Source organism: Fragaria vesca, linkage group LG7 (genome assembly GCF_000184155.1).
Source record: "Fragaria vesca subsp. vesca linkage group LG7, FraVesHawaii_1.0, whole genome shotgun sequence".
Taxonomy (NCBI): domain Eukaryota; kingdom Viridiplantae; phylum Streptophyta; class Magnoliopsida; order Rosales; family Rosaceae; genus Fragaria; species Fragaria vesca.
The window spans coordinates 18,963,058-18,977,720 of record NC_020497.1 but is presented as its reverse complement, the minus strand read 5'-3'; the positions used below and the strand labels follow the sequence as shown (position 1 = coordinate 18,977,720).

Here is a 14,663-nt window from a genome sequence, read left to right as displayed (position 1 = left end):
ATATAGAGACTTTGGTTTCACCGTTTCACCCTGAAGCGTCAGTGGTGGAGGCAAGTGATACTAATGCTTTCGGTTAAATTTCAGGGTATTCTATATATCTTCTCTAATTTCGTTTCAATCTTGGCAGGTGAAAGTAGTGGAATGGCAAGCACAAGCACACTGGAGAAGGAAGGTGTAAAATAGGAGGTTGCTGACTTAGAAACTACCAAGCTTCTCCAAGTTGGATTAATTTTAGAAGTTTCTAGTCAGTTTTGGCCAACTGTTATGCACGCAATGGTTTGTAGGACAGAGGAGGGAGAGGTAGAGCCAGCCAGCAGCCTATGGTGAATCCAAGCACTTAGCTGATCAGTTTGCTATTGAGACTCCTTTTTCATTACTATTATTTCTTTCTGTTAATCAGTCCAACAAATTACAATGGAATATATTGGGACTCCTTTGTATTTCTATGGGTCATCTGGTGTTTTATGTAGTTTGAGAATACTGTTGTCAAGACTGTAAGTTCTGTTGTTGTAATGTAGTTTATAAATCTTTTTTTTTTTGTTGAATAAAAAGAGTTCAGACCATTTTATTCAATAAGCACAAGTCATATTACATGATGACCCGCCGCCGTTAGAAAGAGACACCTCTAAAACGTAATACAACTCTCACATATTGAGTGAAGCTCAGTGGGGGAGTAAACTAATAAAATACTGACAATAAATTTTTCCGCAACATCTATTAGAATACTTGTTGACAACCTTCGATCAATAAAATCCCGGCAGTTCCTCGCATGTATTGATCCCAAGAAAAAAATTGGTACCAAACTAAGAAAAGTCTTGGGTCCCAAATTTTTATCGTAAAACTACCTGGATCGCATATCCGAAACCAAAATTTAAGAAGCCTAAATGTTTTGTCTCTGGTCAACCCACTAGAACTCAGGCCCAAGTAACAAATTAACATGAGCCCAGTTCCCACTATGTCGACGCCAAGCAAGTCACACCTGAAGACCGTCGACCATGGCTCTGACACCGACCACGCCGCCACAGCCGAAGTATGCCTGAATCGGTGACTTGTCACCAACATGAACGTCGTCTCCTTGGGAGAAGCCTGGTTTTGTTGTTGTCAAACTTCATTGGAGAAGAACATCTTCTTTCCCAACCAAATCAACCACAACACAACACCCAACAAACAATAAAACTGGATTAGATCTCTTCAACGCACATGCTTTGAGTCGTGCTCGATCTGGTCGGAGCCGGTCCACGAACGAAAGAGATCCGAACTCACCAATCTGCGCAACCTTTGCTTTGCCCCACACACCACAAATTGGAGGAGAGATCTTCGCCGAGGAGCGTGCTTGTGGTGACAGGAAAGGAGGCGAGGCTGTGCACATAGGTCCTGACGCCGAGGATGGTATCAGAGAGGTTCTCTAAGGTTGAAGACTTGAAGGTGAAGGATACAGAGAGGCCGTATACGGCGCTCTCCCAAACCTAGCAAGAACGCTAGGCATTTTTGATGCAGATTTTGTCGAAGACCAGACGGCCACGATATACCCTAGCAGTGTGGCTGCTAGGTCAGATCAGGATTGCATTTTATTTTGTTTATAAATCTTGTTGTCAAGAGTCGAGACTATTGTGCCTCTAAACTTATATCCTATTCATCCTCTAATTTAACATTTTGGACTAACAGCTCAACTAAGCAGAAACTTTCTGCAAGAAATCTACTGCCCGATCTGCGTGCAGAAAATGTACACGTACCTATCTTTATCAAGGGACTTCTCTTTGGTTTTCTAGATAATGCTACTTAATCACTAGATAATGCTACTTTAATCACTAGATAATGCTACTTAATCACAAGCAAAACTCCTATTTTTAATAACATACTCCGAAACATAGTAAAATTTTCCAACTTTGTCCGGAAATGATGCCCGTTAAAATATTGGGAATGTGTGAAGGTAACAGTTAAAACTTGACATAACACATAGAACAGCGTAGGATCATGAGCTGCATACTTCATGTCATGACAATCAGCAAAGCCAGGCTTGTAGACAAACAATACATGCTTGATTCTCGAGGCATTATCACCCATCATATGTAACTACATTTTGGGAAACTAATCCGTAATTTATTAAGAGATAATTATGGAGGGAAATGCCGACGTGTCACGTGCACAAATATTCGGATAATTGGGAATTGATTTTGATATAAACACTGGCGTGTAATCTTGTCTTTAAAGACAAAACTTTTCAATCTTGTCAAAGATACTCAACACCCTTCTTCTTCTTACTTCAAAGACTCCGAAGAAGAACAGAAACATAGCATTCAGTGATGGCGATGAGCAAGATCATTACTTTCTCTGTGATTCTCTGTCTGTCAGCTATGGCTATTGCAGTTGCAGGCAGAGTAGTTGGGCCTCTATTGCAATTCCAAGACAAACCCAGTTTTCTGAGACCAACATTTAGTCGCATTTTCGATACTTCAATGTATGGTACTCTGCAGCTCAACAACGGATTGGCTCAAATGCCTCAAATGGGGTGAGTCCCAATTTGTGTTGTTTTGTTTTTGTGTTGAAAGTTCATAAAGTTTTGTTCTTTATTGGTTTTGCAACTAATCCATGTTCTCGGATTTGCTTGGTTTATGGTAAAGGTGCAATATTTTGGGGGGTTTTGAAATTTTAGGGAGGGGGTTTGATTCGGAATTGCAGTTATGTTAATACCCATATGGTGGTTTTTTATGTATGAATGGGAGTTGTACTTGATTGTGTGAAGCTGTTGTTGGATGATTGCTGTATTGTTGTTTCAGCTCTTGAGGATATTTTGTATTGATTTTGTGTTTTTGCATTGTGATCATATTTGGGCAGGTGGAATAGCTGGAATTTCTTTGCTTGTGATATTAATGAAACTGTGATCAAGGAAACAGGTATTGATTTTTCCCCTCACCATTTAGTCATTTACATGGAGTTTTAGCAGTTTGTTAATGATCAAAACGGTTTTGTGATGATTGTGTGACACATGAGTCTTATTATGTTTGGCGAATATATGTTTCTATAACTGAGGAAGTTACTAGCATTTTTCTATCGGTTCAAAGAAGGAAAACATTTCTTCACCTCCACTAATCTGGAAGCACTGACTTTTATTTGATGATTGACAGCTGATGCACTCATCTCAACCGGATTAGCTGATCTAGGTTATGTGTATGTCAATATAGGTATTTTTCTGCGATACCTTTTGATATTCAGTTGATTCAAGATTTTGTATATTTATGATGTAACTCATCGTTGTTTACTGCAGATGATTGCTGGTCTATCCCAATACGAAATTCTGAGGTCCGTTGAATTTCATTTCTTTGATCAAAATATAGTTCTCACCGTATTTACAGTTTGTATCAGCATTTGATGATTTTGTGCTCTTGGGGAACACCAGATAATTTTTTTATTTAAAAGTAACTGCTTCAAATGTGACTTGTATATCTGATTTCAATAACTCTAAATCTGTGTGGGACAAATATTTGCAAACTTTCTGTTACAGAAACGTTTGTTTTCATCAGAAAAGTACACACTTTTGAGTGGATTTATATGTAAAATTTGGAATTTCTCAAAGTTCTTATTTGATTGACCAGGGTCAACTTGTCCCTGATCCTAAAACATTTCCATCGGGAATTAAAGCTCTTGCCGATTATATACATGGGAAGGGCCTGAAGCTTGGAATCTATTCTGATGCTGGGTAGGTCTTAGTTGAATATTTGTTCGTTATGCAGATTAGAATTTCCTAACCACTCATCTCAAGTAACCAATTGCATTTTGTAGGGTTTTCACATGTCAAGTTCGACCAGGCTCACTTTATCATGAAAGTGATGATGCAAAGCTGTTTGCTTCTTGGGTTAGTTTCTGATTCCTTGATTGAATTTCAGTCCAGTTTTGACATCTTAAGTTGTGACTTTGTGGAGGACTCATGTCATTTAGAACATATTGACCTCAATGTGAGTTGGGCTTATTTCTACTTAAAATTAGAGCCTTGATCTTCTAACTTGATTACCCACAATGTCAATAGACTTCTTTTGTGTGTTGATGTTTGCAATAACATGTTATTTAAAGTTTGTTATTACTCCTCATCTTGAAGTTATTGATAATTAATGCATAATGTTAATATTCTAGGATGTAGATTATTTGAAGTATGACAACTGTTACAATCTGGGTATCCCACCAAAAGAACGGTATCACCTCCTCTTAGTCTCATTTTAGTTACTAAGTAATCACAGAGTGGCTCTATATTGATTTGATATGGTTTCATAATTTCCAGGTACCCTCCCATGCGCGAGGCCTTAAATACATCTGGACGGACAATTTTCTATTCAGTTTGTGAATGGTAATGCAGTTTATCGATTATGTCTTATACTGTCTGGCTTAATTCACTGTCAACTGGACAGAACATTGATCCATAAACAATGACAGGGGTGTTGATGATCCTGCTTTATGGGCCGGGAAGGTTGGGAATAGTTGGCGTACAACAGATGATATTAATGATTCATGGGCAAGGTTATAACTCTTTATAACTCTAGTGATTTGTCAATGTTCTACATGCACACACATTGTAACAAATAATTTCACGAAAACCCTCACTATCGTCTGAGGTAAATGCTATCACCTCAGATGAAATCTTAGGTTTACAAATGCCTAATAAGTTCCAAGTTGATGGGGCATGTGTACTTAATTCAGTAATGGGATAAAATGTTTCGCACTTGTTGTGTGTTGCTTCTTTCTGTTCTCATTTGGCTCCAAGATCTTATATACGTCATTCTAAAAAGAATATCTGAGTAAGTTTTTCTCTGTTATTCAGCATGACTACAATTGCTGATTTGAATGACAAGTGGGCGTCGTATGCAGGACCTGGTGGATGGAACGGTACAGACTTGACCTTTTTGATTTAGATTTTGTGAAGGCATGGGCATTTGTACTCCAATTTAATTGTTCTCACCGCTCCATTCTGTTCTTTTGGACAGATCCGGATATGTTGGAAGTTGGCAATGGAGGCATGAGTTACCAGGAATACCGTGCTCATTTTAGCATCTGGGCTTTGATGAAGGTCCTTGAAGTTCTTTTCTCTTTTCCTGGTCTGATATTAGGATATACATAAGTTTGTTGGATATCCCATCCCAGCAATTCACATTGAACCTTCCTGCCACTTTTCGAGTTGCTTGAAAAAGAACTTATAAGCTAGTTCATTGAAGTTTATTTATGATCAATATTAGTTTCCCACCATGTTGTTCAGTCTGATTGTTTGCCAGTTGGTGTATATTAACCTAATTCAATTCCAGTCAGCAGGAGACATAAAAATATATAGTTTCGTGTCATTCACCCATATTAGCTTACTTTCTTTAATTTACACTGAAAGTTGGGATTTGCATTTTCCAGGCCCCTCTTTTGATTGGTTGTGATGTTAGAAACATGACTGCAGAAACATACGAGATTCTAAGCAATGAGGAGGTTATTGCTGTAAACCAAGGTAATGGTGTTGGTGGTGGTGATGGGGTGTGTGTGTGTGTGTCTAATTTCTCTGAAGTAAGATTTTGCTATATCTTGCGATTTATGTATATACAATTGCATGTCTTTTCAAACTTGTGAAATCTAAATCAGAGAGGACTTATTTTGTTGCAGATTCTCTTGGGGTTCAGGGAAGAAAAGTGAATGTTTCAGGAACAGATGGGGTCTATCAGGTCTGTTCTCCTCAATAGATATAAAAGTGATGATACAACCGTTAAAATGCACACTCAATGTCATGTACTCATATGACTAGTACAAGCTCCCTACCAATCCATGTGGCCACGTTGGGCTTTGTCAGGAAGTGTCTTCCTTTCCTGTTGTACCCTCTTCCTTCCGCCAACAATAATATAACTTTAATAGGGTTCAGAATATTTGCACTTGCACTTGCTCCTGCCTGTGCTGTCTAAACGGTTAACCGTAGCTTTGTTAGAGAACAAATTAACATAGGAAACTTGGTAGTTATGCTGTGTCAGTGACATATATTATTCTGGCAGAAAATAACTACTCGCTGCATATATCTTGACCGGCAAATGTGATTCGTGTTTCCAGGTTTGGGCAGGTCCTCTATCTGGACATCGTTTGGCTGTTGCTCTTTGGAATCGGGGTTCAACAGCGAAGACTATAACAGTTAAATGGGAAGAACTTGGACTTCAGTCCAGCATTAGTGTTTCAGTGAGAGATTTGTGGCAGGTGAGGAAGCTGAAATCTATGGAAATCGGTTAGCTTTAATTTTTACCGTGTAACTAAGTTTCTCTATTTTATACTTATTTCATATCCTAACTGTATGCAGCACAAACTAGTTACGGATAATGCCGTATCATCATTTGGTGCTCTGGTTGAGGCTCACGACTGTCACCTGTACCTCTTCACTCCCCAGACTGAGTCATTAAGAAATGTATTTTAGCCTTAGCTCAAAGCACCCTTCTAGGATGCCCATTTCTTAGTGCATCACACATCTTCTGGAAGAGTTTGTGGCTGTAACCAGTGCTTTTGCCCGAACTTGGAAGCTATCTGTCATCTGCGGTGAACTGCTCAGTAAAAATACTATGTATCTGTAGATTCTCACTTTCGTGTCCCAGTGTATATGTTGTGTACTCATATAGAACAATGATCCGATGTTCAAATAATAATATATCATGAACAGCACAGAACATTTGCTCTGCATTATCTTTACTGTTGGAATCGATAATCAGTAAGAATTAATTACCAAAGGGCAGGAGCATGTTCTTAAATTTCAAATATCATGTCAAATTCCCTGTTAATCCAACTTCAAAACTGTATACATTAATTCAGATTCCATGTCACTTTTTGGGAGCCAGATGTTGGCAAGTATCGGTTTCACCTTTGTTCATCATCCGAGTCCTAGCCTCATATTCCAGGGTACATTTATGGTTCAATTATACTCTTATAGCACATTGGCCTTGCAATTTCTTTACCAGTTGAATATGATCAATGGAAGCAGATCTCTCGTAAGCGTATTTTTTCTTTCAACTAAAAATATCTAGAAAAGGGACAAATAATCCACGGGAGTTGAAACAAAGTCTACATAATCATCTAGAAAAGGTAGGAGATAAAATTTCACTGTCACTATCGGTTATAGACGTTTTTCTTTGTAATATTGGCATCTTATCAGTTACTGAACCAATATTACATAAATCTCATCCCAGGCTGGAGAATAGGTAATGATTCCTGAGTGCACCTCCTGCGTTCATACACAAGTCTCTGCACAGTATGAAAACTCTACTTGGAACTCCAAGAACGTAACTGAAGTCTTAAGAGATTTGTTTTGCTACCCAATCGTCCAACTAGGACTTCTCTTTTTTGACCTCATCACTGCTTGACAAAGGCGGAAAATCTTTATCGTCCAACTGGAACTTCTCTTTATTGATCTCATCAGTGCTCGAACATGCTTGTTGACTTGGCATTCCCATTACAGGGACCCCTGGTCTAAAGTCCAGAGTATCAGAACTGCAAGAATCTGCCCTTGTTTCATGTGGATGCATTCCCAAAGGCAATGGCACATGCCCCAGAACCCCAAGACTACGATCCTCATTTGTGTGAGGGGGCACCTGGGGTTGAAGATCTGTCCAGGTTTTGCCAGATTGATCAACTTGTGAAGGCGTGGGCAATTCCGTGCCTGGAAGTTGTGGAAATTCCTCAAGTGAAAGATCAGAGCTGCTTTCAAGTACACCAGTATTTGTTCCTGAGGTGACCTCATCCTGGTTACCCTTTTGGGCTGGTTTCATCGTCACCCGACGAGTTCTATACTCGGGCCTTCCCCTCATCTTTGAATGCACAGGTCTGTAATGAGGACTCTGCAAATACATGAGCATTTTAGTTTTAGACCGAAAAACAGCTAGTCTCTCAGTTACCAAGCATATGACAAAAATCTGACAATTTTGACAGTATCCATACACCAAAGAGAAAAAAAAGAAGGTAGAATTTAATATACCCGATCAGGTATGTACGTGCCAGTTCCTCGCATTGTCCTCATATTAGCAGTCTGTTGAGAAGCACAATGATAGAAAGGTAATGCATATGCATTCACTGACATTCGATCAAAGACATCCCAGTTAAGTTGCTCCAGAGACCAAGTCCTGGCATTCCATGCGGTGTTATTCTGGACTTGAGAAGGTGGAAGATATGGTTGGGAAGATAGATGTAAGCTTTGATCGTGAAGCGCATAAGCAGACAAGATCCCCCCATAATAATAATCATAGTCCCCAGTGAGGTTAGATGGTATAGATCTTCCACTACCAAATGCAGGTACAGGAGTATGAAGATCTGGTCTTTGTCCCCTGCCATTCCTATCTATAGTTGACATAAAGAACTCCTTCTGAAGTTCTGCACCTATGCTTTCACCCGGTAGCGCTAGAATTTTTCTAAGCTGCTTCTCTCCAAGAGCAAAAGCAGATTTAATGCGCTTGAAGTTACCTGGAGATAATTAGTTGGTGCACTATCATTAGCCAATTATCATACAAAACTAGTAAGAAAATGATATAAATACAGGAGTGGGATGTATGCAACTTGAATTATAGACTTAATACACCATAATCCAAAATAGACTATAGATTGTTTAAGAGATACCATAATCTTCCTAATCAAGTCTCCATGTAAGAGTAGTTATTACTACAAGACAGTAAAATCATAATGTTGGTCACTATAATTTATTGTGCAACTTAATTCAGCGTAAGGGTCATGGTTTGGTGCGATGATTGGAGTAAATACTGAAAAGCACAAGGGCTACTACGTCAACATTTAAAGAAGAACTTCATACAAAAATGCTAATAATATGCTCTATTCAAATCCCTCCTCCATGAGCTCCTTTATTATCCATAAATATTCTGCTCCAAAATATCACCATTTGAAATAAACAACAGATTTTCCCAATTTCAATGTTAGGAATTGGATGTGGTTTGAATATTTCAAATTCAGTGCACTCCCAGTTCCTTGAGGAAGGAACAAACAGTGATCTAGCAAGAAAAAGTGGACAAGTACCTGAAGTAACACTGCGGCCTAGATTGTTGTTGTCTTTTAGAGGATCCACAACGTTGAGGTGCTTGATTGGGAAGTCCTGCATTCTAGCTACATTTATTTTTCTTGGATCTGATACTGCATCTATGCACTTCCTCACAAATTCCTTAGGGAGCAGAAAATTCTCCCCCTCATTTTCTAGAATCTCTATATCAAGCGGCATAGTCAGAACATCTCCACTATAGAAGTAACAAATTCATTACAATTTATGTTATCAAACATCATTTACCTCTGATTTTATCAACGGATGATAAAGAAACTGGACCATTGATACTGATGCAATAATTTTGCCAATCAAAATTGCCATAGTATTCCAAAAATCTATGAAAAACCTGTTAATAGAACATAAAATCGCATTCAAGCTTCACAAATGCAAATGCCAATGTTAAACTGAAAATTAAACATGCTTAACAAGAAAAAGGAAACACCTGTAGAGGTCCATGGAGTGATGAATGAAAGAGATTGATGATACACAAGACCAGTGTCTCTAGTGCATATGTTGAAATCAGGCCATGCTGTGCACCAAGGGTTCGGCTTTCATAATAGCACCAAGCTTTGATCAAGATTATACTCTTCTTAAAAAGGTGGTCTCTTCCAATGAACTGATCCACCTGAATAGAAGGCAACACCAGGCAGGTCATTTATAAAGAAATATAAAGGCGTATGAATTTTAAAATGATCAAGTGAGAGACCGTATTGAAATTAATAGACATTAAGTCTACAGCCAAGTTTTTCACCAGAAGAAAATAAGTTTATTACCATGTGTATAAATTAAGTTTTGTCGGGTTCCAATTCACTGAAGATAGAACTAAACATAAACTGGAAGATTGCAGATTGTTGAGATTCATACTGGGATCTCCAACTCTGATAATATATCAGTTTCAAAAAAAAAAAAAAAAAAAAAATCTTTTGGTTACCACTGTTCCCAAAGAACTTAGATGCTTGATATGGAACAACAGTTATTTATAATAAAACAGTAGACATGGAGGAGGTAGCAAATACAGAAAAGTCACAGGTAATGAAATGTTGTGTGTATCTAAGTTTGCGAGTCAATTGTACAAAAGTATCTTAGAAGGAAAACTCAAGCCAGTTGTATCTTTGATATTAATTCTAGTTAGTAAAAACTGAGCTTGCTATTATATGCATAGGGTATTGACTGAACCTGCTCCAGAAAGCACAATGTACACAGCCCCGCCACCTGGTTGAAAGATATATCAACAGGTATGTTATTCACAGTGCATTTTATGATCTTAACCTGCCACAAAAACCAATAAAAAGAGGACAAAATACAGGTGAGCACCCTTTTCTTCTCGTCCAGAAAACTAAGAAAATATAATACCTTCCTTTATGCAACATGATTGGAGAAAAGTAAAAAAAATCGGGCAGTGAAAATGTTTTCCTTTTCTCTAGGAAAAGAGCAATGGAAATAATTTCTGTACACACAATGATGTACACAAGTGTGAGCACACCAGAAGAAAACCCAGTAAGAACAGTCTGGTCTAGCCCAAATCCCGACTGTTCCGCAATAAAGCCCCAATTAGCTTTTACCAAAAAGGGAAGCACAAAGTTATTTTATCCATATTGCAAAAGCATGGCATTGAGCCCCATCAAGACTTTAAGAGCAGAAGTGGGGAAAGGGGTCATCTATAATTTTATCAAAAAAAAAAAAACTCATCTATAAGCATATAAGGATGGGGTAGAGTGATGGAGCACTTGTCTCTAGGTTAAATTGTAAAAAGCCGCTGCATATTTCTGTTATTTCTTACGCTCAGTCCTCATCTTTCCTTTCTTTTCTTTTCTCTCACTCAAACAAATTAAATTATTAACTTATTTTACACTTTTCTTAGAAACGGAGAAATTATATAGCAATTAACATCCACACTCCATGTGTTTCCAACGCTGTAGCTATTTCCATATTAACCTGATATATTTATGGTTCAGGATTTCAGAGTCATCAATACGTAATTCACTTTTTCATCGAAAGTTCTCACATCAAACACAAATGAAAACTTTCGCAATTTGAGATTTGCAGACACCGAGATCAGGTCATGCTCTGAAATAACAGGCAATCTCAGACACAAAAGAGCCTACTTCAGCATGGATATAGACCAATTCACTGGGTATACACATAAAGCTGTTATAGTGATCATTGTAAAGTATGTTAAGTGTTCAAGAACCATTGAAGATGGGAGTAGAAAAAAAACCAGTTTTCGCAAGGCACTGTTATGTATATTATGGACATAACTAAAATAGATTGTCTTTTAAAGTACCAGGTGCTGAAGGTACTCGTTGGGAAAATGAGGGTAGATTCTTACTTTGTCAAATGCCTTTTGAAAATCACTAGTTGTCAAGATGAAGAAAAGTCACACTTAATCCCCCTACACTCTGAATACTGACAAGGATCGAAAGTATTAGGGTGGTCTAATATGATACAAGGGGGTCCAGATTTGCCTCACAAACACTATAAGATGTTGGAGAAAGAGAGAGAGAAAAAAAAGGACAATTATAGCATTTGGACTTTTCCATTCAAAGCATAAGGTGGTGATAAATAGCCCTCGACACAACAACTAAACTGTTGACAATTATAAACAAATTAAATAGAGAATATACTTCACCCAAGATTTTAAACAAATGCAGAGCAATTGTAGGACCAAAGATAAGAAATTTAAACCTTCGCATAAACGCAACGAACATCTTCAACCAGGAAAGCCATTTCTTTTGGTGCACCTTCAAGGAGACCACACACATCTCCCGCTAATTCATCCTCCCTGTTCCGATGGCAGATGACTGTTAAGTCAATATCTCCGTCAGGAATATATGTCTTCAGAGGGGTTGAGCCAAAGGACAAGACCTGCAAGGAATGCACATGCAGGCTTGCACGTGTTAATAATCTCTCTCTTCTTTTCTTTGTTCTTTTTTCTTTTTTTGGGAAAATGATATATCCTCATTTTATCAAGGAACAATAATACAAACTGACTTCCCTCAGCAGAGTGAGCACTATAGATAGGCTATTAAATTTCAAGTCTACCGTCCACAAGATGAAACACGTGGATTTCAAGCAAGTGACGATCAGATTCCTATGTAGGGCAACATAGGCAATGTTTTAATCGAGAAATAAAAGCACGTAGTACTCAGGTCCACATCCACAGGATAATAAAACACGTGGAATCAATGCAAGTGACAATCAGATTCTATACAGTGGCAACTACGTAACAAACACATGCATTTGAGGTCCACATCCACAGAATGATTTACACGGATCACAATTAAGTGACAAGATTCCTGATATGAATAGCCACTTCGGTCTATACATATGATAACTCTTCATCAGCAAATACTATAAGCATGTCCAACACCACAAGTAACATGATATGCCATAACAAACCTCAGGTGGAAGCTTTCTATATAAGTTCTCAAAACATGAGTAAGATATAGCAAAATGATACAGGAATATAACTTGAAAGAAGAATGAAATTCAAAAATCTTTGAATTCATCAGAGATTTTAAAATTTTTGAAATACAAAAATAAAACCAGGAACTTCAAAAAGAACTAAGGATGGAGCATATAATTATTCCAAAATTAGCTTTCTGTACAATTCAAGGACCTTTCAGTTATTTCATTCTTCCAGTTTTAAAGTATTGTAGACAACCTAAAGATTTAATCAGGGAAACCCTATCTATAAAACCAAGTGCTGCAATGCATTGAGTACAATACTAATCATCATACAATAGCCAGCCTCATTATCTACCTACCTACCCCCCCCCCCAAAAAAAAAAAACAAGACAAAAGAAAAAGAGGAACTGGGGAAGTCGCACCTCAGTTCCAAAACAACCTTTGATAACCCTCTGAATGTAATCAATAATCTCCCTCCGCCTCCATTCAGAAGTTACATTTGGTTGAACAGTCCATAGGATCTCTTCGACCCTTTTCTCAACTACCAACCATTTATCAGTTGAAAGTCCAGAAGAGTTGGAGCCTGAAGAGGGCAAACCCTTCTGAACATCTTCCATAAGCATAAAAGGTGAAACTTTGACCTGTTGAATATACCAGAATCCACAGGCAGTTCCCAGTGATGAATTTAACAAGTGACTGTATCCACAGTTCTATAACCCTGGGGAATCAAAAAGTTTGAGATTATAACATAAAAAAGAAGTTTTGACTTGGGAAGAGGAATCAAATGGGTAGGTTAATAACGATTCTGTGAACAGAGTGAGAAGGATACCCAAACTTTGTGATCCAAGGGAGATTTAAGTCAATGAGTAGCAATTGATCCAGGATATGGATATATAGCAGAAATTTGAAACTAAACAGAAAATTGGATATTTTAAGAATGTATCCAGAGTAGGTTCATATCTTATACATCCTTAACTCTGTTTTATACAAGGACATGCTTATAAAAATCATGCTCAGAAATAAATTGGGGCTATTGTGACATGTGTGACATCAGGATAGGTAAGGGAACTTATAAGAAGAAAAAAAAAAGAAGAAGAAATTCAAGTCAATTTATGAAGAAACGGTTCTGCAAATAAGGTAAAAAAGTAAAAGAAAAGGACAAAAGCAATATAATTAATAAAGAAGAAAAACAACTGTCTTCCTATCTCCCCTCATGGGAAGCTGCCAACTTGGATTTAATGCAAATAGCAGAAACAAAGCAAAATAGTGAAAGGCAAAGATATGCAATTGGACAAAAGAGAACACATCTTTCTGCTAAGGGGACTCGTACTAACATTGGAAAGGTCTCAATCAAGAGTCTCGGCGAGATAATGTTCAGTCTCACTCTACTCAAATTTGCAGGTTTGCAATGGATTCTCCTCCATAATTGAGTTAACAAAAAAAGATAAATGCAATAAGGTTAAAAATGTAATATGCAGGCTTCCAAAAATGGTACTAAAGGCACCACTAGTCCATCCTTGGGTTTTTCTCATTGTTGCCTCCCCATCTTTTACCATAACAATAAATTAATGACCCTCATTAATAGTGAATCCAATCCATCCTTCCCCAAATTGAATAATAATTGAATTGGTGAACTAAAATAAAAATCAATGCAATGGGGTGGCAAAGAGATTTAAACCTTTGTTGTTTATACTAATACCAGATTCACTCATCTTCCTATTAAAGCATCAGTTACAGCCTACAGGGGTGCTCAATAACTGCCACGAGGACTCCAGGAAACTACATACCATGGTAGAGAGGGAAATTGACTCTGCTGCATTGACCACACCCTCAGTTGTGTATATCAGCATGTCTACATTAATTTTGAACTCATGACCAGCAGAAACTATTCAATGTGCCAGCGGACTAGGTCTCATTCTAGTAAAAAAGTGGTGGATCAACCACACTATCATTAGAGTGCACGGCAATGAATTTAACATATTGTATAGGGGACTCAGCCTACCTGAGTCCTATTGTTTCATGTTTTTGCGGCTGGGGAAATGTGATTTTTATGACAGAGAAAAATTATGAATTTGTGACTGCAGGAATACAACAACATTACATCCCAGTTGCAAGGTGATTCATGTAACCTACTTATCAATATTCACTTTAAAAAACAAGAGAATAACTATAGTTGGCTTTCAATAGAACTTCAAAACCCAGTAATCTAAGTTATGAAAGA

The 14,663-nt window shown here is 37.8% G+C and overlaps 3 protein-coding genes across 3 annotated transcripts in view; 1 reads left to right on the top strand and 2 right to left on the bottom strand.

The window, feature by feature from the left end:
* LOC101302305 (uncharacterized membrane protein At1g06890-like) overlaps positions 1 to 14,663 on the bottom strand; it is a 34,245-nt gene that overhangs the window by 6,671 nt on the left and 12,911 nt on the right. The window lies entirely within an intron of this gene.
* Positions 2,208 to 6,728, top strand: LOC101301724 (alpha-galactosidase-like). The gene is made up of 15 exons (XM_004307676.1): positions 2,208 to 2,509; positions 2,836 to 2,894; positions 3,126 to 3,182; positions 3,266 to 3,300; positions 3,594 to 3,697; positions 3,781 to 3,853; positions 4,129 to 4,187; positions 4,274 to 4,339; positions 4,426 to 4,509; positions 4,811 to 4,875; positions 4,974 to 5,056; positions 5,386 to 5,476; positions 5,629 to 5,687; positions 6,064 to 6,204; positions 6,305 to 6,728. The coding sequence occupies exons 1-15, from the start codon at positions 2,304 to 2,306 to the stop codon at positions 6,416 to 6,418; spliced, it is 1,296 nt and encodes a 431-aa protein (XP_004307724.1). The 5' UTR covers positions 2,208 to 2,303; the 3' UTR covers positions 6,419 to 6,728.
* LOC101302013 lies at positions 6,903 to 13,415 on the bottom strand. The gene is made up of 8 exons (XM_004307677.1): positions 12,865 to 13,415; positions 11,720 to 11,899; positions 10,211 to 10,303; positions 9,477 to 9,659; positions 9,278 to 9,380; positions 9,013 to 9,195; positions 7,967 to 8,448; positions 6,903 to 7,829 (listed from the first exon to the last, which is right to left on the bottom strand). The coding sequence occupies exons 1-8, from the start codon at positions 13,063 to 13,065 to the stop codon at positions 7,320 to 7,322; spliced, it is 1,935 nt and encodes a 644-aa protein (XP_004307725.1). The 5' UTR covers positions 13,066 to 13,415; the 3' UTR covers positions 6,903 to 7,319.